This window comes from Emydura macquarii, unplaced genomic scaffold, assembly GCF_026122565.2.
Source record: "Emydura macquarii macquarii isolate MOO-44397 ecotype Brisbane River unplaced genomic scaffold, CSIRO-AGI_Emac_v2 contig_1790, whole genome shotgun sequence".
Taxonomy (NCBI): Eukaryota; Metazoa; Chordata; order Testudines; family Chelidae; genus Emydura; species Emydura macquarii.
The window spans coordinates 7,737,201-7,764,004 of record NW_027131927.1 but is presented as its reverse complement, the minus strand read 5'-3'; the positions used below and the strand labels follow the sequence as shown (position 1 = coordinate 7,764,004).

The window sequence follows — 26,804 nt, the reverse complement described above, 5'->3', positions numbered from 1 at the left end:
AAAGGGTTGCCTCCAGGCATGGAGCGACTCTCTCCCCCTTGTTAAAAGGTAGAGTTAATGACTCATTTTGGAGTCTTTTGTTTCTTGAAAGCAGGGACATTGTGTGTCAGCAGAAGGTTTACCTATGAGCTGAAATCACTAAGAGCTGAACCAGTAGAGGATCTGGGAAACCTTGCCTGACAACTAACAGAGCTGAGTGAGCACCAGGCAACTCTAGTGGGAGGCTGGTACCAACTGTGCCTGCTGTGGTTGGCAGAGAGGCCGGCACAGTTGGTGCCAGTCTGGTCAGTGGTTGGCAGAGGGGCTGGCATGCCAGCCCGCTGCAATCAGCGAGAGCCAGGTGTGGTCGGTGCCAGCGGTCAGTGGGAAACAGGCATGGTCACTGCCAGCAGTCGGGGACTCAGCGAGGCCCGAAGGCAGTAGGAGACAGCAGCAGAGGAGTCGCATAGGGGATGAAGCCACACCCAAGAGGTGGACATTGCAACTACAATGGTCAGTACAGGGGGAAGAAGGAAGGGAGAGGCGAAGGACACACCTTGTACTGTGGGATGGGTTTGGCTCATTGAGTTCATGAGCTCTGTTTGCACTGTTTTCCCAAACCAGTGCTGTTACCTCTTTTGCTATTAAAAGGTTTCTTTCTACACTCAGACTCTGCTTGCGAGAGGGGAAGTATTGCCCTTGGGGGGGGGGGGGGGAGAAGGAGGTCGGCGCCCAGGGGATAGTGTGTGATTTCCCAGGTGACTGGGTGGGGGCTCGAGCCAGTTTGGTGTTGTATCCTTGACAGGGACCCCTAGATATAGAACGTGAACCTTGCTGCTGCCAACTCGGTTTGGCAGAAGGGTTACAAAACTAACAGCAGAAGTTATCTAGACACTTCCAAAACTGTGAAAAAAGCTGAAAAATTCAAACAGGACATCAATACAATTGAAGAGGAAACAGAACTTTGATACAGGGAGCAAACTAAGAGAAGCAAACTGGAGAGAAAAGCCCTTGAAGAATCAGAGCTAGAACATGAAAAAGTTAATCCAAACACAGGGAAGGTGAAGACAACCCAAAAAACTGCAGCTTCCAAGAGCAGAAAAGCTCCATCAGCAAGAGTAAGACACATTAGTAAAAGGTCAAGCAAAAAATAATTGTTTCTCCAGTCCTTGGCTGAGTTGCTGATGCCTGCACATGGCAGGGGACCTCCACTGTCACCCCCAGGATTGATTCCAGCGTTTTCAGGACACCAGGTCTACACACCTCTGCAGCATATGAGCAGGTTTACACAATCTCTGCAAATGGCAGTCCTCTTGCTGACAGCAAAAATGTCCTCATTACAGTCCCTGTTGGAGGAGGGGGGAGAACATTCGTTTAGCAGCCAGTGAGTTGACCAGAAAGAATCTTAGTCATCTCAGTCCAGAGACCCTGAGAATGATGAAGAATTTATCAGTTCATCTTGCAGAAGCATGCAGCAGCACCAAGACCCAAACATGAAACTTCAGGGATATTAACTCTGTCATAAATTTGGACCACCAATTTTAGGATTACAACATGCATTCTTACTCTATTGTTGTACTCCTCTGCTACATGGTGGAAGTTAGGAACAGATTTTTAGCCTGTAATATTTAAGAGGATTAAAATAGGTTGACTCACTTTTTTCTGTACAAATAAAATACCAGATTTCTGTTTAAAAAAACCCAAAAAACTGAACATCTTTAAAATTCCAGAGTTTGCTTTAAAGAGTTTCTAATTCAGGCTATTTTTGAACAGCAAGGCCACTCCCTTTATTGTATTCCAGTAGCACCCAGAAGCCCCAGTGAAGAACATACACATGGTAGGAGACCAGCTTTGCCCCAAAGAGTTTACAATCTAGTGCCCTGATATAGCACAGGCTTGGAGTCCCAGTGAAGTTAATCACAAGTCCTTGCAGAGTCAGGGCCTCAAATAACTGAGGGTGGGAGAAAGGAAGTATTATTCCTATTCTATGGGAAACTGACGTAAGACATAAGTGACTTGCCCACAGGGACTGTCACCAAGCCAGGAACTGAACCAAAATATCCTGAGTCCCCATCCAGTGCCTTAGCCAGGGTCCCCCTTCCTTTCATTCAATTCTATTTTGAATTCTATTTTGAAGGGCATCTACTGGAAAGCATCACTAAGATGATCGCCCCAAGCAAAGGCAGCACCCCATTTGCGGGGTAAGCTGCTGGGAAAGGTTTGTTTATTTAAAAAAATGAATACATGGACACAGCAGCACTCACGCTGGTTAAGTGTTTCCATTCCAACCCCTTGGTTTCTCTCACTTAACTTTCTGAAGACTTTCAAAATTTGATATGAAGTTTTCCAGGCTTGGTCCCACCTGGAGCTCATTCATAAATCAGATTAAAGATAGGTTTACAGTTTGAATAGGAGGGAGGCCACACAAGCTTTTCTGTTGAGAGATTCTTGCAACCTTTCTTGATGTGCTCCATGGCCCCCAAGAGCTAAAGTTAGAGGGCTCAAATGTAATAGACCGAAAAGTCACAGTCAGGAGACATGCTTTTGAAGAGCCTGGGGAGGAGCTGAGTTTGATTCAGCTGAAGGTATGTCTACACTGCAAAAAAAAAAAAGTGTGGTCTTCACACCAGTTAGCTACTCCACATTAGTTAACTGGAGTCAGAACAGCAGTGAAGAGGCAGCAATTAGTCTTAACTCAGGTTAGCAGCTGGCATAAAAGCCTGCAGGGAGCTCGGGGTCGAACTTGAGCTGCTAACCCACATTACTGTGTTCTCACGGCCATTTTAACTCATGGGAGCTAACCCAAGTGAACACACTTTTTTCCAAAGGCTCATAACTCAGGGTATGCTGCTGCCTCTGTCCCCACCCCAAAAATAAGCATGTATGAAACGTGATCTAATACAACCTTTTAGCCAAATCTGGAGTGCAGACACGCAAGGCAAGGCAAGGCAAGGCATGGCAGGCTAATTTAGCTGAAGCATTAGAGACTCTCTCCGACAGACACCACTCCCAGCAGTTCCATTTCTTGAGGAAAGGCACCAGGTAGAAGCTTCAATCTCTCACCTCATCATCAGCAAGTGCTTCATCCACCTCACTCTTCTGCCTTTGTTCCAGTGAAAGGGTCACCTGCTGGAGTCTGCAGCTGTGTAACCAAAGCAAAAGGATAAGGGGCAGCTTACTCCAGGTAGCCCTCAATAGAACACTCACTAAACAAGTTCACCAACGCTAAGTGCCACCTACTCCTATCCACCATTGTACATTGAAACCCCTTCCTACACCTCTCCAGCAGAGCCTAGCTCACTCCCACCCCCAGTGCTGCAGGAGCCAAGTCTATTTGTAATTACAGGCGCTATAAGTGATACTAGCTGGTCCATCTGCTGCCCCACCTTAGGCTTGCATTAACCCCTTCCTTGTCATCAGGGAACATGGGATTTATACAGCCCCTCACAGGCACATTGCAATATAAGAGGCAGAGTGAATCAATCAGGACTCTGCAGAAGTCCTTGCCTCATTCAGGGCATATTTTGTAGAACAGTTAACCAGGGGCTCGCTGCTGTGTGAGGAGCTGGAAGAGAGTATTCCAAGGGGATTTAGCCAACTCCCAATTCCTTTAAAGCAAAAACCTACTCCTGCTCCCCCCTCAAATACCTTAAGAGAACATTAGGGCTAGATAGCAAGCAACACAAGAGCAAGGAAACAACAAAGCCTGCCACAGGTCTCAGTACATACATCATGCTAAGCATTAGCCCAAGACTAAGCAGGGTAAGGACCAAAGCTGAGATTTATCACAGGCATGTCCCCTGAGTGTCCTTTCCACCCTCATCATGTACCACAACACCAACAACTCACCTTCACCACCACATTTTATTAGATTCTGCCATTAGGCCATAGCCTGGAGTGTTAGTTCTATGTATTTCCAGTCCATTACCTACTAACTAAGGGCACCATACTAGCAACATCTAAGCCTGTTTATGCCAGCTGTCCTTCCTGTCTGCTTATAAGCCCAGCTGCTTTTGGGGAGGGGGTTGCTGCCTCCTCAATTAGCCCTTCAGCTGTAGCTCTACTCAATAAATGGACACCCTCTGTCAACTACCTGTCTTTGAATTAGGTCCCAATGACTATATCCTGGTGGGTATTAGAGAGACAGGGTGCTCTGTTAATTCCTGATTTAGCACACCCTGTTGCAAGGACCCAATTCTGCAGCTGGTTCTGCAGGGCTGCGAGCCACTGAAGCATTAATTGAGGGACGGGGGCCAGTGTTTGCATTAGAGTTAAGCCTATATTTGATTTTTTGTTTCGGTAGCTAAATCAAAATGTCTGAAAAACAAAAAAAATCAGTTCTGTTACAACCAAAAGTGATCCCCCCCATCTTTCCTCAGCAAAACAAAAACATTTTGTTTTCGGTCAAACCAAATATTTCATTCTTCCCCCCTCCGCAAACAATCATTTTTGTTTAGTTTTGGGACTTTTTTTTGGATTTTTTTACCTTTTTAAAAAATGCTAAATTCCAAAATGAAACACCATTTCAGAACGAAAAGTTGAAACAAAACATTTTACAATGGCTGAGATGAAGCATTTCAACTTTTTCAAAAAAACCAGTTGTTTTTCCATCACACTAAACTATTCACCAAATTCAGTCTAAATTTCAATGCCTGCCAGGCATATTTACTGTTTGCCAAAAAATTATATCAGCTTTACTTTGCATGTGCAACCTTCACCTGGCCCATTATTTGTGTCCATTATAATTTGGGCTCTGATCCTTCAATAAGTGCTAGATGGGTGGCCCAGCCCTCTGTGCCCATCCACCACCCCACGACTTCAATGGGCACTGTGTACATACAGGGGCTGCCCTTGCAGAGCTCCTTGCAGGACCAGGGCCAAAGCAATACAATAGGCCATCATTTGTTTCCCTTACAACCTTAAGTACAACATTGTAGCATCTTGAAACATGGTTTACGTATACTAGACTGTAGGCTGGTGGCACAGTCCAGCCGGGGCATCGCGACCCTTCCTCAGGCCTAGGCTCCAAGGAAGGCCACAGCGCCTTGGTCTAGGGGAATACACTTTGCAGATTATAAGTCTTTAGCCCTAGCCCCCAGCAGGGCAGGCTTCCCTCAGAGTCTGTAGCCCCTTGGCTCTCATGTGGGCAGGGCTAGTAAGGAGTCTATGCCCTGGCCTTCCAACAGGCAGGGCTAGCAAGCAGTCTGGTGCCCCCGGCCCTCAGACAGGGCAGGGCTGGCGAAGGGGTCTACAGCCCTGGCCCACAGACAGGCAGGGCTGGCAAAGCTCTATATCCTCTGGCGCACAGATTCAGAGGAGCCAAGCACTCCCAGGGTGGCTAGGGAGGGGGGGACGCAAACCAGTGGCAGGTCTAGAAACTCCTCAGGGTTGTCAGCGGAGGGCAGCTCCTCTAGGTCCCAGGGTCCCAGCAGGTCCTCCAGTACACCAGGCTCAGGCAGCTCCAGTGGGTCCCCAGCGTCGGGTAGCTCCTCCAGGTCAGGGTTAGGCTCGGGGGGTTGTTCCCACTCAGTGGTCTCGGGTGGCTCTTTCCAGTCACTCGGGCCTGGCAACCCTGGCAGGCTTTGGAGGCTCCAGTCAGTGGGGTGGTTGCTCTGAACTGCCACAGGGCTTGGGTCTGGCCCAGGCCACAGCCTCTGGGAAAACACATTTCCCTCCAGCAGCAGCTTCCTGCTGGGCCGGACTTTTATATTTCCCTTTCCTGACCTGGCTCTGCCCCTCTGCTTCCGGGTGTTTGGCCTGTAGGGCCTTGCTCTGCCCAGCAGGGGCATCGTGACCCTTCCTCAGGCCCAGGCTCCGAGGAAGGCCACAGCACTTTGCTACACAGACAAATACGCCCTTCACTTCCTCACCCTCGTGTCCCATCCTGACACCAAATGGCAGGACCTGTTGCCTCCCGCGGAGGGCGAGGACCCCCGGTGGGCCAGTCTGTACTCCACCCTGACTCCCCGGCCCGCCGGGGACATCAGTTGGCGGTTCCTTCATGGGGCTGTGAGCACGGGCATGTACTTGGCACGGTTCACCCCTCACCCTGACACCTGCTCCTATTGCGGCGTGAGGGAGACCCTGGCGCACGTTTATCTCAAGTGCGCCAGGCTGCAGCCCCTCTTCTGCCTCCTCCAGAACCTACTGCTGAGGTTCTGTCTGCACTTCTCCCCGCATCTGTTCATCTACGCACACCCCATCTGTGGCCCCACGAAGTCGTGGGATCTCCTCGTCAACCTCCTCCTAGCTCTGGCCAAAATGGCCATTGTCGAGGAAAAATAAAGTCACATTGCTACACTTTAGAGTTGGATCGGGTGCAGCTTTAATTGTGACACACACACAATCACATAACCATAGCTATGGGGAATACTATAGCCATAGGGAAAACCCAGGTGGCTATAGGGAAGTCAAGCAGCATGTCTGGATGCTGGGCAAATGTACTTCACCTGGCTACCAGATACAAAAGACTTATATAAGGGTTGCTTAGGTTCATTTACACGTTGATCGTATAGTGGCATTGATTAATAGTTTATACTTGACAGGAAAGACAATTATATATACAATGGGGTACACCAGATGTTTTCACAGGAAAGACCAAAGAGTCACTTGATTATACAATGTGGTTATCAGGTACTCTGGCTATCACCCGAAGATGGGTGACTACACAATATATGTTAAAATGCTAATTTGTATGGAGTAACTTCCTATGGGGCCAGGAAGACAGGGGGGCACATACCAATACTTATCAGAACAGATGTCGGTTTACAGACATCAAAAGGGCTAGAGTTTCCCAAAAGGAGTTTGCATTTAAATGGTGATTCTGAGACATCCTGTGGGATTTTAGCATCTTTATCTCAGTCTCAGTTTGGGGTATCCTGTCAATGATTTAACCTGAGGGCTTCCATCACAGTTCAGGCTACCCAGTTTCAGGCCAAGCCTTCTATAATCAATTTCAGACCAGGCATTCTATAATCAATTCTATGATTAATTCTTTGATTCCACACCATCTACAAGACCAGGGAGAGGAGGTTGGCAGGGGGGCGGCGCTCTGCAACTGTGGGGCCTACTTCCGTTCCCTTGTGCATTTGCGGGGTAAGCTGCTGGGAAAGGTTTGTTTATTTAAAAAAATGAATACATGGACACAGCAGCACTCACGCTGGTTAAGTGTTTCCATTCCAACCCCTTGGTTTCTCTCACTTAACTTTCTGAAGACTTTCAAAATTTGATATGAAGTTTTCCAGGCTTGGTCCCACCTGGAGCTCTTTCATAAATCAGATTAAAGATAGGTTTACAGTTTGAATAGGAGGGAGGCCACACAAGCTTTTCTGTTGAGAGATTCTTGCAACCTTTCTTGATGTGCTCCATGGCCCCCAAGAGCTAAAGTTAGAGGGCTCAAATGTAATAGACTGAAAAGTCACAGTCAGGAGACATGCTTTTGAACAGCCTGGGGAGGAGCTGAGTTTGATTCAGCTGAAGGTATGAAATTAGTTATACTAGACAGAGCCCTATTTCAGTGTTGAGTTATTACATTTTCTTTATCTGGTTTGTTTGGTTTTTTGGTTAAAAAAAAACTGAAAAATGTTCCCAGGAAATTTTGAAATAATTTTTTCCCCAAAAACATTTCCTGTGAAAATAATTGGTGTTTTTCAACTAGCTCTATTACATGTGGATTTAGGTGATTATCTTTAGCCATGTAAATGCGAAGTAAAGAAGAAAGTAAAGCACAAACAAGTACATTTTTTGATGTAGTAGCCTTAATTTTTGTTTAAAAAATCATGTTTCTTTTCTTATTCACTAATTTACAAAAAACATCTGTCATTTGTAATGTGTTTCCTAATTTTAGGTCCCAGTACTGCTGAAACATGAGCTTGTGTGGATCTCTTACACTCATGCGAAATACCATTGACTTCAGTGTAATTCCATGCAGTCATAAGGAGTCACACCAGTACATCTATTTGCAGGATTGGGTCCATAATAGGAATTAGTGAAGTTTTGCTCTGTACATATGCTTGGTGGGAAATGAGCTCAATACAGTATGGTGGCAGTACTGGTATTATTTTGAGATCTTTTATTCCAAAGTTTAACTGAAAGATATAAACCCAGGTTTAGCTCTCCATTGCATTTATGTTATTGCCCCAACTGGTAAACTACAACAACAGGACTTTTTATATGGGGAAGAGCCATTTATGATAAAGATATCTCTCTCCCTTGCCACACTCCCTCACATACACATCACCACCTCCAAACTCACCACCCACCTATATTTTGGATATGTGGGTTCTTGATCATTTTAGCCACTCTTCATTGGGCCCAACTGTAAGACTCACAAGGAATCAGGTGATGATCTTGTGGTTAAGACACGGGGTTAGGACTCAGGAGATCTGGGCTTCATTCCTGGCTCTTATACAAATGTCCTGTGTGAATTTGGACAAGTCAATTTACATGGGTGTGCCTCAGTTTCCCCATCTGTCAAATGGGGATAACGATACTTCTCTATCTCACAGGGGTGATATGAGGATGAATAAATTAATGTTTTGAGGTGGTAGATATTATGGTAATGGGTGGGGCCATGTTCAGACCTAGATGAGACATCACAAGGATTGGAGTAGCCACTGACCACAGAGCAGGAGTGTAATATTTTTTATCATTCATTCATAAAACCATCATTTAATGGAAGATCTTCAAATAAGGATCGGCACACAGGATAATTCATAGCTGTTTATTGTAAATCACTCAAGAGTTTACACGTCATTAATGGCAAATTAACACTGTTAAACACCTGCTGGATGAAGTACATAATAAAGACAATTCTTTTATATTGGCATCATTTAAAAAAACAACACAAAAGAAAACCCAAACAAACCCAAAAGAACTGAGTTTGGTTTTAAAATTCTATATCTTTCCTGAAAATATCTGGGCCTGATTCTCATTTATACTAAGACCATCCCCCTTTCCTCCCTACCCTTTGCCCCATTCTGGCAATGTAAATGGGCATGAAAGTGTGTACTTGCACACTGCCAGAGCAGGGCAAAGGGAATCTTAGGCCCAGGCTACTAGAAAATTAGGTCGGTTTAACTACATTGGTCAGGGGTGTGAAAAACCAACCCCCGCGAGAGGCATAGTTAAACTGACCTAAGCCCCCACATAGACAACACTAGTTTGACAGAAGAATTTTTCCATCAACCTAGCTACTACCTCTTGGCGAGCTGGATGAACTTTGCTGATGGGAGAACCCCTCTTTGGCACAGGGAGTGTCTACCCCGGAGGGCTACGGCGGTACAGCTGTAGCATTTTAAGTGTAGATAAGCCCTTAGTGTAAATGAGAGTCAGGCCCTCTGTCTTTAAAAGTGCTCCAGTGCAGACAACATAAAGTCTTTCTCCTGCACTGGCTAACATCTAACACAAAGGGCTATATGTCCTATTAATCTGACATGCTGCTTTTACAAGGCAACTGTTAAATCCAGAAGCTACATAACTTTTTTTTAAAAATATTTTGCTCTGAAACCAACAGAGGCTGCATGCAGTTGTAACATTAGGAGAATCTGCGATCTAGATAAAGGCCAGTTTTTAAAGACCTGATAGTGAAAGCTGGAAAAAAAAGTTAAGACACCTATTGTGCAGAAGTAGCTAAAATACGCATGCATCGGTGGCTGTGACCAGTTAGAATATAAATTAGGTCTCCAAACATTTATATTGAAGCTTTATTTGGTTTAAGACATAGTTGAGCAGTATACCTTTACGAATTACAGTGTTTATATGACAACGAATGAATCAGCTAAGCATGGCATCAATTTGTATTTTGGCTTGTATAGTGTGCAGCTTTTAACACAAAAGCCTGCTTAGCAATAAATGAATTCCATATAAGCAAAGACAGTGGAGCAAGGGTATTGCAAACAGGGTAAACAAATATAAGAAAGCAGATTTTCAGACAAACAACTTTTTAAAAACTGATTTCCCCTCCCCATAATTATTTTTTTTAAACATTCTTTTCTGATTGTTTTTGTAATAGCATATCAGGCCCTTCCTCTTCCCAAGAAATTATGTTTCAAAAGCATGTTTGGTTGACTAGTAAAAACAAAACAAACACTCACCTGAATCGCACTTTGAAAGGATAGTTAATTCATCCATCTTGCCAGGGTTAACACGGACAAGCATATTATAGTGTACATTGGACGTAAACTAGAATGACTAAAATCAAAGTTCTAGGATGTTTAATGCTAATATTAAATAATATCTAATTTTTTTTTACACTTAATAGTCTGGGATTTGGACATAAAATAGCTAATAGGGAAAAAAATTGGGGCTAAATTCACCCCTGACATAAATCCACTGAAGTCGATGGAGTTATCCCAGGGATTAATTTGGCCCATTTTATCTGAAAAAAACTACTTTCCCCAAAGAAAAAATGCGCACGTGCTCACACACACTCACACACACGACAGCGTAGATTTACACAGAAATGTTGTATTTTCAAGCACTTCCATCACCAGTCCTCTCTTTGCGGGCCAAGATCATCTCCTTGGGAGCCTGTTTTCGGTCAGTAACCAACCCCAACCAAAACATGAAGTCAATGAACCAGGTGGTTGGGTTGAATTTCAAGCCAAGCTCACTGGCTGAATAATCAAATGGAAAGGTGTGATGGTAATTGTGGAACCCTTCACCTGGAAAAAACAAAAGAGATTTTTAGTAGGGCTGTCAATTAATCACAGTTAACTCAAGCAATCAGCGCAAAACAAATGAACTAAATTTTAAAAATTAATCGCAGTTTTAATCACACTGTTGATAATAGAATACCAATTTAAATGTATTACAAATATTTTTGAATGTTTTTCAACATTTTCAAATATATTGATTTCAATATTATTGTTTTAACAGTGTGATTAAAATGGCGATTAATCATGACTTTTTTTTAAATTTCACAATTAATTGAAAATTTTTTTAATCGTTTGACAGCCCTAGTTTTTAGGTGTGGTGGTCAACATGCCTCTTTTCAGGTTGCAATTTGATTAGGTAGGTAGATAGATACCTGAACCTGTTCTACCCTGGTCCAACCCTGCCTGGTACCTCATTGATTTAAAATGCAGAGTGAGAAAAAGTTGAAGGATCAAGACCCCATCTATCTATTTGCTTCCTTATATGCTGCACTAGTTTAACAAATATTTTTTTATATTGATTTAGTTAAACTGGGCAAACCACAGTGTGGATACTCAGATCAGTTTACATTGATGTAGCTTAATTCAGTTCACATTAAGCTACATCTATATCTGCAGGAGGTCTCTGTAGAAAACTTGGCCATCACATCAGTAAAGTGCATAGTGGTTTTGCTTTCCCATTGAGAGGGGGAACCAAAGACGTTTGACTTCATTTGATAAACGATCCCCTATTGGTAAGCCAGATGATGGAAAATAAGAAGGGAATGGGGTGCCTACCTCACACAAGGCCTGAGTAGGGAGGAAGGGCCAATTAGCATTGTGACAAGTTGCACCGGAGAGTTGGAAGAGGGAGAGTCAAGGCTGATAAACTTTTAGTTGACAATGAAGGTCAACTGGGCAAGGGACAGGCTAAGCTGCTCTAAAACCAGAAAGTAGAGAGTAAAAGGGGAGCTGCAATAACTCTCTGGACTGAGAGAAGGAAAGGAGAAAACCAGGGGGAAATTAGAGGCCCTAGGATCTTAGCCCTGAGGGAAGGGAGCATCCAGATGAGGGTGGAGAAGGAAAGGAGCCTGATAGAGGCAAAGTAGGAAGCAGCTCAGGGGAACAGCAGCAAGGTTTGGGACAACAGTGCAGCCCTTAGCCACTGGTTGTAGAGTCCCTGGGCTGGAACCCGGGGTAGTGGGTGGGCCTGTGTTCCCCTACCAGCCCCTGGGAAGTGCCACAGCCTGGGTGGTGGTGCAGAAGACTGCCTGAGACAGTTTGTTCAGTAGGACTTTGAGATCCTGGAAGGAGAGGACTATAGTGGCCAGACCGGAGGACCAAGCCAAGAAGAGAGCGCACCCTGAGGGATGGAGGGGCCGTAATCTGACTCCAGAGAGAGAGAATGAGACCACAGGGGTGGGAAACTGAGGGAGTCATAAACTAATCCCCAGATGTGGCCACAAGAAGGTGCACCAGCAGTGAGTAGTGAACCTGTGACAGGGAGTGAGCCAGCTTGATTTTACAAGGACTCCCCTGGATGAGAAATACAGAAGTTTTCATTAGGCCTGATCATACTAGAGAATTGGCCCATTCCAAGGCTGCCATAAATTACTCAGAGGGACCACTGCTGAAAAGAGCTTGACTGCCAGTGTAGGCAAACGAATCTCTTTTCAGCTCAGCCGAGACTTGAGGCGCAATCTGTAACTGGGTAGTGCAAGGTTTTTGTCTCACACACGCCATAAGCTAAACTGGTTTCCATGCTGATTCCAGTCTCCTGTTCCTGACAATCTTTGTCAACTTCCTTGTGTAGGCAGCCCTCAATGAGCAGTTTTGGCTGGTGACGAGGCGAAGCACCTGCCAGTTCAAACAGATGGGGGTGCAAGAAACGGACTCTCTGCATGGCTGTCATCTGGGAGCAGACGGATGGTCTGAAAGGAGCCTCGCAGAAATGAGAGCCTGATTCCCCTCACTTCCCTGAGCGTAGCGGCGTCGATCTCAGGGGAGTTACTTGGGATACAGCCACAGCTGGTGTAAACTGGCACAGCTCCTTTGAAATCAACGGAGCTACCTTGATTTACACCTGCTGAGAATCCAGCCCATTCCCATTTTACATCCTGGTGCAAGGCAGAGGAAAAGCAGGGCCAGGGGCCAGCCCAGCTACTTAGACAGGACATGCTGCAGTCAGCCAGAGCCCCACACACGGATCTGAAGCAGTGCCTGAGCTCAAAAGAAGTTTAGCCCAGGTTCCCCATCAAACGTCTCACTGCTGAATGGATGTTTCAATTAAGGTTACAGAGAGAATTGTAGTGCTTCTTTCCTAACAGGGCTTGAGTCATTCACCGGCAGAACTCTTAAGATAAGTAGAAGAGAGAGGTTTAAAAACCATGAGGCAGCAGGGAGCAGAGAAAATCTGCAATGAGAGAGTGTGCAGGAGTCAAGCTGAGGTTAGAGCAGAGATAAGCTTCCTGACTTCCTTTCTATTACAGAAAAAATTGGACATCCTTCGTGACAGCTAATAACCCTTCCTATTCATTTCACTTAAGTACTTGTTCAAGAGGAATGTGCACAGGCCCTGACATTTGCATTCAAAGGTGTCTGACATCTATGCAGTATTTACACGTGACAATGTCATGATTGACTGTAAAAACAGCCACTACCTCTATCAAAATAATAAAGGGAAGGGGATAATCGCGTGGCGGGAGGCTTTAATTAATGCTAGGTTAACCCTGGGAAGTGGGAAATATCCATTTTTATTGGCTACAGCAGGAGGTCAGAGCGTTGGTTTTGGACCACAGATGTGTGCAGTCCAATAGGCAAAATTATTGTGGTTAAAAGGGAATTAAATTAAAGCGGACAATGATCAATGTAACATCTGCGGCTAACAAACAACATATGACCTCATCAGTGACAAAGCACCTAATATACCTGCATTACCAAGACCTGGCTGGATGACACTGCAAGCCTTATGGTAGTGCATCTTGTCCCACCAGGATATTTAGTACACCACAAACCTAGACAGGACAAGGCAGCAGGCAGCCCTACATTCATCTTCTCTGTTAACATCAAATGCAAGAGAGGTGCCTCAGGTAAGACAATCTGACAGTCGAAACCAGAGCCAAAGATAACATAGGTTTTATGCTCATTTACAGACCACCACAGTTTAAATGATTCATAAAGGAGCTCACTGACCCCTTGTCAGTGACGGTGTGTGAAATGCCGTAGACTTGTCATCCTGGGACTCATCTCCTCACTTGCCTCCCTAGGACTTAAACGGGTCACCTCTGGCCAGTCCACATGGCTGGTCACACTTTGCAGCTGATTTTCAGTCTAGATGTCAAGATACAGGACATCACAACCCAGCCACTGTCTTGAACAGATGATCACCTCATGAAGGCAGTGGTTAGTGACCTTCCAGCACCCAGGCTACAAGAAGGTCCAGTGATCCTGACTCAACCACAAAGACTCATGGACTCCAACAAATCCCAAAGCCTGCAAAAGGATAATAGCACTCTTTCCACAGGACGAGGGATTGAGAACCTAGTGAATCGTTACCATTTTACACTGGCCTGAGCCACTGACACGCTGGCCTGCAATTGGTCCCCTTCCTCCCCATTGCCCACACCAATCTCCTTGGTTCTCTGACACCCTGTGCTGGATTAAGAGAGAAGGATGGAAATTTGAGCACCGATGGCAGAAAACAAAGGCTGATTCAGACAGGATGAAACATAAGAACTTGTCAAAGCCTGTGCTGAGACTCTACTTCAGGCCAAGAGAACCTTCCGTTGCCTAGGGACCCAGGAGCGCACAGTTTCCCTGCTGCAGGGGGACAGGAGATCTTCCTTACTGAACGTCTTCGTCTGGCTGCAGTGGGGGGAGGGAAGGGCTGCTGTCAGAGACTGGCGGCCCCTCAGGGTTGTAAAAATCATATTTCTATCTCATTCTGGATTCAGGTCAGGATACAAAACAAGGCTGCCCTAGTGGCATTGTTGGATGACTTCCTCCTGTCAGTGAATAGAGGAGAGGCATCCATTCTCATCCTCCTGGACCTCTTCGCAGCATTCCACAATGTTGACTGAGATTCTGTTGCCTTAGCTGAGAGAGATGGCAGGGGTCCAGGGTAACGTGCTCAAATGTCTTGAGCCTTTCCTGGAGGGTTGCATCCGACAAGTAGTGATGGGAAACTGTACCTCCACTACCAGATGATTCACATGTGGAGTTCCACAAGGATCCGTTCCCTCTCCAGTCCTTTTCAACATCGACATGTAACCATGCTCACCACATAGGACCACAGCACTGCCACCAAGATGGCCTGGTGCTTGGATGAGATCAGCTCGTGGATGAAGAACAGCTGCCTGAAGCTGAACCTGAGCAAGACAAAGGCAATGCTAGCAGGCAGAGGGAAGTATCTTGAAGAGCTTGCAGCTATGATGCAATCTTCGTTGGTTGAAGATACACCCCCACAATTGATCCAGTCCGTCTGTAGCCTAGAAGGACTCGTGGGTTCCTTGCAGATGCTGAGCTCTCACATAGTGGCATCCGTGAGTAACTCTTTGTATGATCTGGCCTTGGTTAGGAAGCTCTGTCCCACGTTGGTGGATAAAGATTGGCCCCAGTTATTTATGCCTTCATCCCCTCTCAGCTGGATTACAGCAATGCACTATACCAGGGCATGAAGCCTTCAGCACTTAGGAAACTCCAAGTAGTTCGGAACATTGCAGCACATCTCCTCAACAACACAGGCTACGATACCATGAACGTATCAAACCTCTGCTCTCTACGCTGGCTTCCCATAGATTTTCAAGGTCTCAGTCCTTATTTTCAAAGTGCTCCATGACCCAGGCCCAGGCATCTAAAGTTTTGGGATGAAGACTGTGGTCAACAACTATGCTCCTCTGGCATAATGGTACTCTCAACAATGAGAAGAACACCTCTCTGTGCAGGAGACGGAACTTTCTCTGGGGGGGTCAGTCTGAGATGGTGGAATGAACTCCCCCAAGGAACTAAGGATCACCACAAACCTCATCATTTTCCACTCCAAATGCAAGGCGCATTTCTCTGACCTGGTCTTCCCTAATATAAAAACATAGCAACAACAGGGATATAAGGCACACCCTGCCAAAACAATACACTCCCCTGCACACACTTCTCTCTCTGTGGAGAGGATGAGAGAACAAACAATATGTGCCAGATGTGTAGTGATGTTGCTTAATGCGCGACTGGAAGGCGCTCCGATGTTACCGTGATGAGAACAGTTTAAAAACCTTCATGGAATACCATAGGCTTCAATGGAAACAAAACGAGGCTTTTGAAAACCCCACCCTAAATAAATCGTCTGATTTTCAAAAGTACAGCACACCCAACAGCTCCCACTGGAATCGACAGATGTTCCTGAGTGCTCAGCATTTCTTAAAATCAGCCCAGTTACTTAGGCATCTAAATACATGAACATGGGGAGATTTTCATAGACACAAAGGGCAGGTAAACACCCTGCTTCCAAAAGTGCTGAGAATCCAACTGCCCTTTGTGCCTTTAAAGATCTCCTCTGTAGGCACCTAAGTTCAGGCACACGTTTTTGAATATCTTGGACAGCACCAATAGCTTTATATAGTGGCCACAACAGTTTAGGTGTCTTGCTGCTGGTAAACTTGGTCTGGATTTCATCCCACTTCTCCCTCCAAGACTGTAATAATTGTTTCATAACTGGGAGTGGAGGGCTAGGTGGTGAAATGGATTTAATTTAGTGTCCCTTGTGAGAGAAGAGAGACAGGGCTCAGGTATAAGGGAATCTTTACTCAGGATGCTAGACACACAACCCAGGAGTTGTCCAGCTCTTGTCTAGCTCACAGACTGTGCTGCACAGTGTTACTTCAGACAGTCCATCTAAATCCTGGCCAGGATTGAGCACTCAAGGAGTGGATTGCTGACTATCTTATGTGCAGGTTTCTAGTGGCTGCTCTGTTTGCAGTGAAAGGGAATCCCACTGCTAGCTAGAGCTTGCATGGGGGGTTGGCAAAACGCAAAGTAATCCAAATGAAAGATTCCGAGAAACATTTTGCCTGGTACTCACCGATTGCTCCTAAAGTGACAAATGCGTTCTGCCTGGGGCTGATGTATTTGTCGTAGGGTCGATTGCCGTACATGTGAGCTGCGCTGTTGACCAGCCAGGTGACGTTGAGAGAGACGGTGTAACGAAGGATGGAAGCAAGGAAGTAGGAATTCCACAGACTCTCCCCCCAGCTGTACCAGGGCACCAGGGTGGGGATCACAAAGCACATTAGCGCTACTGAACTCTTATAGTACCTACAGGGAGACAAAGGGACAGGAATAACAGCACTACTGTGACAGGAGGGTTGGCTGCATGATTACTTCGCTGGGCTAGGATTCAGGATACTTGAGTTCAATTTCTGCCTTTGCTACAGATTCCCTGTGTGGCTTGGGGCAGGTCACTTCATCTCTCTGTGCCTGAATTCCCAATCTGTAAAATGGGAATAATAGTACTTCATTTGTCCTACTCGTCTATCTAGACCAGGGGTGGGGAACCTTTTTTCTGTCAAGGGCCTGATGGTGGCCCTGGTGGCGGGGGGAATTCGGCAGCGGGGGGGAATTCGGCAGCAGCGCGGTTTCACGGCAGCGGTGGGGTTCCGTGGGGGGCGGGGGGCAGTGCCCGCCGCCGAAGTCCCCCGCCACCGAAAAGGGGCAAACGGCGGCAGGGTTTCGGCGGCAGGCACTGCCTCCCCTACGGAATCGCGCGCGCCGCCGAATTCCCCCCCCACTGCCGCCGCCAGGGCCAGACCAAATACAGCCCACGGGCCGGACGTTCCCCACCCCTGATCTAGACAGTAAGCTTTTTGGAGTAGGGACTGTCTCTTGTTATGTGTATGTACAGTGGCTAACATTTTGGAACCCTGAACTCATTCAAGGCCTCTTGGTGCTACTGTAATATAAATAATATTATATGAAAAATATAGTTTAAAAGAAGATCTGGCATGCAGTTCCTATAACTCCTCCTTTTATCTAAGCCTTGTACAGAGCTGTTTGTTTGGGAGATGTGTTTTCTTTAACAGATAATACCTGTATATTTCACTGGCTATTTGTCTGTTTACTCACTCGGTGCTGAACCCTGGAGATTTTACTCATTTCTGATGGCCATATGGGCTAGTCTTGCCTAGTGGATGCAGTACTGGACTAGCATTAAGGAGATCTAGGTTTAGTCCCAGCAATGCCACTGGCCTACTGCATGACCATGGGCAAGTCACTTCACTTCTCTGTGCCTCAGTTTCCCCATATGTAAAGAGGCGATAAGATGATCTATGTATGAGAAGCGCTATGTAAAAAGACAGGTATTATCATTATCATGCCAAAGAAACCTCACTGGCAAAGAAATGCAGCAGATGAGGAGCTCTGCAGATTATCAGCTCACTCCAGCAGGGAAAAAACAGTCTAAAACCTTGTTGATTTCCCAAACTGATTTAATAGCATCACAGCAGATATTAGCAGTATTCAACCATCTGGAGTTTAATTTGGTTTTGCACAAAGAAATTGTGCTGACTTAAGAGTAGCATTACCTGAAGGAAAAATTCAGGGCAGATTGCATTTTCTTTAAGTGCAGATTTCTGCCTTATTAACTCAGAGAACATTTTCAAACAATTATTCAGAATACTTAGAAATGGAAAGGATCCTGCACTAGGAAGAGAACAAACAATTTTTCATTCTTAAAAGCCTGTTTTTTACTTCCCCCACCTTTATCGTTATGCCTCCAACAGCCCTCTCCAAAGAAAAGTGTGAAGATTAATTATCCATGAGTGGTAAGGCCAATACACTGCTTGTTAAATGTCAGAAGTTTCTCTATTCCTCCACAAGAATGTTCGTAGTGGAGTAGTTTTGTTTCAGCTCTCTCCTTGCTTACTTGTCAGCTGCTGTCAGACTACATGGAAGATGTGTCAGTTTTTAACAGTAAACTGCACAGGGTGACTAAGAGGAATAATTAAAAGACTTTGCTGAAAGGGAAAAAAATTACCATAAAATTGCAGCCGTTTTCCATCAGAGTGAAAATTGCATTCAACATTAATCTGTCTACGGGAAAAAGACAGGTAATGTCGGCTAGGCCGCGGGATGGCTGCTCTCAGCGGGGGAAACTCCAGATTTGCATAACTCGCTTGTTTTCTGTTTCAAGGGGAAAAGGACTGAGTGCGATTCAAGGTTCTAAAACAGTAAGGGTATTTACAGCCCTAAATTATAACTGATCAAAATACTGGAGATCAAATCATACAGAGCAAACCTTCCCGTCTGAACACCCCTGAACTTTGGGAAAGTTCCACTTTGGCTGCAAACTTTGCAGCTGGGTCCCGTCTCTGTGAAAGGCACCAAAAACCACTTGCCCATGACTTGCTATGGCAATTAAGACATATCAGCTGGGGTGGACTGCGCAACTGTGTGTTTATCAAATGCACTGTTATCCTAATAGTGAAGATTCTTCTTGAGCACCATGAGTAGGGAACACTGCTTTTGGAGCAGGAATATTGGCGTTCGCTCCCCATTGGTGCATGAAGTACCAAAAGGCTGCAGCAGAGTGAAAACAACTGAATAAAAGTCCAAGGAGACCAGAGGTTTGTTACAATACGTAAGAAAGTTCTGTCTAGGCACACTGAGCCATGATTAATTTCCCGAGAACATCACAACTTGCACTGGCAGCAGTCCCATGCCCTTAGGTCTGTTAATCACTTGACATTTGCAATAGGATACACTGAGAACTTTGATGCTAAGGAATTAGCACAGATTCAATGAGAGGAAAATTATCATGCAGGTTCATGTATGTTGGTATTGAGACATATTGAGCATCTGTGCCTTTGGTACGGTTTTTATTTTCATTTCCATGACTCAGAGATCAAAGGCACAAACGCCTGCCTAAAGGAAGAAGAAAACTAGAAGCTCTAGCTCAAGCAGAAGTTAAGGGCAAGAATTATTGGGTGAGGTTCTATGGCCCAGAGGGCAAACCAGACCATAATGGTTCTTTTGGCCTCAAAATCTAGGACTGTGTAAATTCTGTCATTTAAGTGGGTAACACATGTAACTGCAAGAAGATTTTTAGCCTTTTATTTTTGTTGTTTAAAAATCTTCTGGCATCTAGATTGATTTGATTGGTTGATTGATTGATTGATTTTGATTTGATTTGATTAGGCACCAAGTTCCCATCACATCACAAAGTGTACTGGGCTTCAATTTGCTTATCTGGTGACACAAGTAGGGCCTTAGCCAGTGGCCACTGAAGTCAATGGGAGGCCTTCCATTGACTTCAATGGACAATGTATCATCAACATCTATTTAATTTGTGGTAGCACCTAGAGTCCCCAGTCATAGACCACGGCTCCAGTGTGCTAGGCCCTGTACAAACACAGACCATAAAGACAAGCTAGGATCCGAGAAACTTAACAATCTAAATAAGGTCTGCAGTCCCCCCACGTTTTTGTTTATTTTTAATTTTTTTATTCTCCCATAATACAAAAATAGGAGAACTTTTCCTTAAACTCTCCAGTAAAAAAATCAGCCCTTTGCTGAGACTGCATAGAAGGTTTCAGCTGTCGCCCCCTTACCCAAGGGACATTTTGGAGACAGTTATAAGCACATGTAAACAAGGGATTATACAAGAGAAGCAGATTCAGACAGGGTGTATGTAGGTGTAACTCCAGTGAAGGCAACGGGTTTGCACCAGTTTACTTCCAATCAAGTCCCAAATATGTAAGCAGCTGTAACCACGACTGGTTTATTTCTTCCTCAAAATTTCAGGAGGGAAGGTAGTTTTCAAAACTCTGAAATGTGCCAACTTGCTCTGACAGTTCAGCTAAGTTTGTAAAATGTGTATGATCCAATGTGGGGGCTGGGGAGGGGAAACAAGACACACACACAAAGGGGTGGAGGCAACAAAGCTGAATAGAGGGGGGGGGGAAAGAAAAGGGAGAGCAATATGATAAGTGAAGCAGAATGCTAAAATAAGCCAAGAGGGAGGTAAAAAAGTGGGGTGAGTGAGAGAGAGGAGGGTGAAGGGCAGAAAGCGTATAATGTGACAAATAAGGAGAAAAGGAGCCGGCAAGCCATGTGGAATAATTCAACAGCTGGAGGAGCTGGCAAAGTGGCACAAGAGGCGGGGAGACAAAGAAGAAAGACAGATAGAAAATAATAGGCAATAAGATGGAGAACAGCTGAATAGGCTGAAGACAAAACAAAAGCAGGGATTGGAAAGAGAATATAAAGTTGCAACAGGCAGGCCCTGGATAGCAGGGTAACGCTTTGTGTCACCAGGGACTCAGCACTGGAGAATGAGCTGCAGTTTGTCCTCAAACTGACAGGCAAAGGGAGCCCTGGCTCAGCATCCCTCAGTGCCTAAAGCTGTGAGGGGAAGGTTGCCAGGGGATCACACAGAGACCGGGAAAAAAGCAAAAATTTTAAAAATCAAGGTGGGTCATTGAGGGGAACACTTTAAGCATCGTCTTACCAAAGTTGCTGCTCCCAGATGATGATAGAACGCCCCCGCCCCACACACACACTTTTTTCATGCCACTTTAACCATTGGTGTCCCTCTGAACTGGGCCTCATCAGATAGGACACCTTTTATTTGAAACCCAAATTTACCCCCGTTCCATGCTGCTCTTACAATATCTTGCTTTCATCACTGCAAAACAGTGGCACCAGAAACACAGTTGAGGCAACATTATTGTTAAAGGTGTTTAATTCCAAAATTAAAATAAAGAAAAAGATTTCAAAGTTGTTTTTGTTTTGCCTGGATCAAAATGGATCAGTTTTTATTTTTTGTGAGGCTTTTGTTTGTTTATTAAGATGGTTATAAAAACATGGATAGATGCTTTTTATTTATAAAAAATATAGGTTTCAGCAAATGAAATATGTCTCTAGATATTTCAACAAAACATTCAATTAAAATTTCAGTTTAAAAAAGTCACAAAAGTTATTGCAAAAAGTTAAAAAATTCAGTTATGGCGACAGTTTAAAAAAAATGTAATTTAAAAAGTCAGCCATTTTACAAGGAAAAAAGTTTTTGCTTGAAACCTGTCAGACAGCTTGTGCAAAATAAGTTAATCTCCCTTTTCTGCAAACTATTGGTACGACTGTGTTTGTGTGTACGTCCTTCATTCTGAGTTTTTGTCCCATGTTGTGCAGTTAAGGGCCAGAGACTGTTGTACCTTTATTCACATTGAACTGTACCTTACACTGAGCAGTCTCATTGCAGTCAATGGAGTTGACTATGCATGGACAAAGGCACTACTCTGTGAGCCAAGTTCTGCTCTCTGTTACACCAGTGTAAATGTAGAGTAGCTCCATTGAAATTAACAGTATTACTCCAGATTTACATTAGTGTAACGGACAACAGACTTGGTCCCAGAGTGAGTAAAGATGTCACATAATCAGGACCTAAGAAATCCACTAGAGAGGTATGATTCATCATTACTACCAAGCAGACTTCTTTGTTTCTCTGGGAAGTAAATAATAAGCTGCTGTTCTTAGAACAATGTGGTGTTGACATAAACAGGTTCATGTTACTGAGAAAAAGAAAATTTAAAAATCAAAACTCACTGGACTAAATAATCCAAAACTCAGCTGTCAAAACCAGAGCAGTATCACTTGCTAAAACAATCTTCCCTGCACAGAAATTTACCTTCTGTCACTTCATAACACTTGTGGTTATATAAGTGCTACAGAAATGTTTGTCTCAGATGGGATATAATTCACTCAAGCAAAGGTGAGAAGACAGTGTTGAAAGCTCAAACATGCTACAAAGGAGACTTTGCAAAGTCCTGTGGAAATCTCCACTGGTCTCCAAAAAAAGCAGCTAAAATGACAAAACCAATGCATTGCATCCATTTTATCCCTGGTGCAGTCCCATTGACTAGAGATTAATTCAGCCCTTCATGGGGATTTTTTCAATGCAATGACAGGCATGACTGACCCCTCTTCCCAGTATTATCCAAAAATAACAACACCCTGGTTACGAAACAGAATTGATCCAATCTGGCTTTTAGAGACCTCCTGTGCAAACATTCACTACTGGGAACAGGGTTTGGCTACAATGCAACTACTCACCATAGAAAACATCATTTCAATATAGGTTGAAACATCCAGATCAGTATCCCGTACCATAGTGATCATAAAGTCGGGAAGGCTGCAGTTTGGTCTGCATTAACCCAGTGGGCCAAGATGATGATATCTCATTTTATAGAAGAATTAAGGTACTGGTAGAGGCAGCAATGCAACTCAACTGGACCTGCAGGCCGGGCTGGTGATCAGACAGAGGGATGCATTGTGTTCCCCACCGAGTCTGTTAATGATGATCATCATGTTTATTGCATTCATTGATATAAGCCAGTTAAAGGCTCCAGATGTGGACTTTGTTTGGTTTTTGCTGTGACTGCGTGGCCTAGTGTTTTTGGAAGAGGGGAAGGTAGGAAAGGGGACAGTCTGTTCCGGGAGTAAGAGCTTGCCCGACTGAACACCTGGTACCCAACTGGTTACCACTGGGTGGGGTGAGCTCTTCTATTTCCAGACATGTTTAGGGAAGGCACTTTGGGGAGGAAAGTATAAAATAATGCATCAAAAGTAGATTAAGTAATCTCCCCTCCCCAGTCTCCAACCCTTGTCCCTCCCAAACCTCCGCTCAGATCTACCCTCAGGAGCAGTTTCAGTTTTCACTTACTTTCTTTGAAACCGCACAACGGGGTCATCCAGCAGGTCGGTGAAATCCAGCTTCCTGCCTTTTTCTATGACATCGCGATGCTTGCGGACAAAGAGCCAGCCAATGTGGGCGAAAAAGAAGCCACGACACGCATTGTGGGGGTCAGCGTCCGTCTCCGAGTACTTGTGATGCACCCGGTGGTCTCGACACCACTCGAAAATGTCATTCTGCACAGAAAGCAAGGGCGGGGTGAGAGATGCAGACAAAAGAGAGATGCAGACTTGGCAACACGGCCCTTTTCCCCCCACATCCACCCACTAATAATATATTTGAGCCACAGAATGATTCTCCAGATCTGCCAAGAAAAATAAATCATGTGAGATTAAATCAGGGACTGAAGCCACTAGGGGAAGGCATGTTTATATACACATGGAGAGTGACACTTTTCTAGCCAGACCCTGCTGCTTCTTCGAGGAGCTTCCTTATGCAGAGGAACCAGATCTTCTGTGAAAATGGGTGACCCTGCAGAAAGGATTTTAGGACTCTGCATTCCTGGAACACTGTGGAGCCCAAGATGTCTACATCTCTTTCACCCTTGCCATAAATTGGCCCAAACCACAAAATTCAGCAATCGATTCAGCTGCTCGCAAAAGTGCTGGCCTGCAGAGTTTTCACATAGACCATTATGGAGATGGGGCCTGTTGTGAAGTTTAGATCTGGATTCAAGCTTCCTCCATGGTTGGCTTATTCCATTTTGGGGTGTGTTGATTCCGACCTATCTTCAATCCTTGTAACACTGACAGCAAGGAATTTGTACTGTTCTCTGAAACCAGACACCCATAGTGCCTGGTGCCTCAATAGCATTCAGATAAAGGCAACAGACAGTGGTGGTGTTGAAAACCTGACAGGGTCCATCTTACTCAGTTGAATGAGACACTCATCAGATGTGCCCTAATCTTGTCCTTTGTGCTGATTTCCAATAAACCAGACTGGAAAGTCACAGTTGCTGCAGGCCCACAGTAATATATCTCCTTCATCATGGATATTCTTCTTTCCCAGGAGGCAGATTCACTGCCCCATGAAGAAATGAGTGTTTGAGAGACACAGAGCTGAAAGAGATCTTATTCACCTTCACAGTGGATATTGCAGAACAGTGGCCTACCTGGAGCTTATATTCATGAGATAGCTCAGAGGGGATTTTTGAAGATAATATTTTGCAGGACTCAGAGGAAGCAGCATCTGGCCTGGAAACAGATAACTATCACGATAAAAGACCACGCTGCTGTTAAACTGCTGAAGAAGATGCAGTGTGGAGGATGGCATATTTCTTATTTCTGAGCTCTGATTTCGTTTGCTCAGCAATGGAGCCAATATCGCTGTATTGCCCACAAAGCCAACATTGGTACCTATTCACCACCATCACACTGATTATCCACCATATTTTCTAGGGACGAACACAGCATTGAAAATGGGCTCGATCTTGTGAGGTGCCAACTGCTTTCTTCTCCCATTGAACTTATTAGGAGTTGAGGTTGTTCAGCACCTCTCAGGAGGCACTCAGCACCCTACAAAATTGGGCCCAGTATGCAAGAATGGACTAAAAAGACCTGGGCGAAGGAATAAACTGCAGTAGCCGATCACCTGCTCAAAACAAAGCTTCAACAGAATTTTAAACTCCCCATTTCAGGTACCTTCAGCACCAGCATAAAACTGGCAGCAGAAAGCTGGAAAATTCAGGCTCAGAAAAGCCAAACATGTGCCTTATTTTCACTCACTGGCCTTCTCTCACTAGTTTTGTTATCTTGAGCTCTTTGAGATAGTGACTTGAGAAGTTAGATGTAGTGATGCCTCTTTGAATCAAGTGCTGTCACTTCAGGTTGTTGTTGGGGGTGAGGGAGAAGGCAGGAAGTGTACCTGATTTAGGTATTAGAGGGCCTTTGTTACAGGAGCTAGTTTCTTCATGTGCAAATGAGCTGGAAGAGAAACCTTTAGGTCCCAAACCCCCCTGAACTTTGGATCCAAGTCAGGATATGAATTACAGTTTAGGTCCATGTCTGCTCAAGCTGTCGTGAGATATGAAGGTCAGTTAAATGTCTGACAGCAAAGAATGGCTGTTAACAAGACTTAAAGTGAGGCACCTGCAGGGACTGAAACACCATAAGTGGTCTGATTTCCACTGGTCCTGAGCATCCACTGTCTTCATTGACAGCTGCTGGATGCTGAACACCTCTGAAAATCAGGCCACTTATTTAGGTGCCTAACTGTAAATTTGAGTTCCTAACCTCAGGCACCCCCATCTGAAGATACTAGTCTGTGCTCTGATCAGTGTGTTAAGCAAAGACCATTCAGCAGACAGCCTCTTCCTCCTTCCCTCTTAGTTATTTCCATGGCACAGCATGGGAGGCAACAGCCTATGCCATCCAAAGCAGCAAAGTTTCAGGAAGGGCAATAGTATCATCACCATCAGTTGCAGCAGCTCTCTTTTCAGCAGGAGAACAGAGCACACAGACAGCTTGGGGTTTCTGTGAAACATTCAGAGGGAGGCAACAACAAAGACAGAGTTTATGTCTCACCATTATTGATGAAGAATAAATACAGTAAGTCCAAGAAGGCAATTGCAGAGGGCCACATTCTGTGAGCTGTAGAAGCTTCTGTTGTCAGAGTCAGTAGACATCACTGGCCTGTATATCAGCTACCGACTTCAGAGAAGCCACGTGGAATGAATGATCAGCACTGCTGAGGGGGACAGAGCCACAGAGCCAAAGAAGCTGCTTCAAATCCATAAATGGTGAGAATTTCATCATCCTGAAATTGTATCTGGAAGACTTCCAGGATCACACATAAATAACCTCTTTCAACCTCCCTTCCAGCAGAGAATTAAAGAACAAAGAGACGTTGAAAAACCTCAAACACAGCTATGGTTGCCACACTGTAGTAAAGTGAGAGTAAGTGACATTTGTATGGGAATGTAACAATAACTACTAGAGTCCCGTCATGTGACAAGGATATTCATTTTCAGGTGACTGGGACCAGGAAATACAGACAAGTCTCTTACCAGCATTCCTGTGTGTCACATCTTTATTACATGATAGCAGAAGAAAACTAAAGCTTTGGCGAAAATGAAGCATATGAAGTCACCTGAATCTCAGTCTGGCTGAGAACTATGGGAGATGGTTGCATTGCTTCCAAATGTTTTTGGAAGCAAGTGGCATTGCAGAGAAACCAGAGAGGGTGAAATCTTCCATCCTGCTACAAGAGGAAGGTCCACATTGGCATTGGAATTTTCTATTACACTCCTTTTATATTACGACAACTGCTAAACAAAGTCATTTACAAATGTCAAGAACACATAAGAATGTCACTTGGGAAAGGCACATTTTTTTTTTTTTTACCAAATGAAACTATTGTTTATTATGTTAGAGGCCTATATAATAAAGTTATTTGTGGTTTAGCTGATAACTAGGTCAAAGTAATGTTAGTGCAAGAAATTAACTTGGCTTTGAACAGAA

At 44.7% G+C, this 26,804-nt stretch overlaps 1 protein-coding gene and 1 pseudogene across 2 annotated transcripts in view; one reads left to right on the top strand and one right to left on the bottom strand.

The window, feature by feature from the left end:
- Nucleotides 1–309: 309 nt before the first annotated feature.
- Nucleotides 310–1,489, top strand: LOC137159077 (borealin-like; annotated as a pseudogene).
- Nucleotides 1,490–8,687: 7,198 nt separating this feature from the next.
- SCD5 (stearoyl-CoA desaturase 5) overlaps nt 8,688–26,804 on the bottom strand; it is a 67,785-nt gene continuing 49,668 nt past the window's right edge. For both annotated transcript variants that reach the window (XM_067556859.1, XM_067556860.1), the window contains 3 exons: nt 23,317–23,522; nt 16,684–16,916; nt 8,688–10,643 (listed from right to left, as the gene is read on the bottom strand). In XM_067556859.1, coding sequence (XP_067412960.1) covers nt 10,453–10,643; nt 16,684–16,916; nt 23,317–23,522 — 630 coding nt within the window. In that variant the 3' untranslated portion in view covers nt 8,688–10,452. The remainder of the gene's footprint in view (nt 10,644–16,683; nt 16,917–23,316; nt 23,523–26,804) is intronic.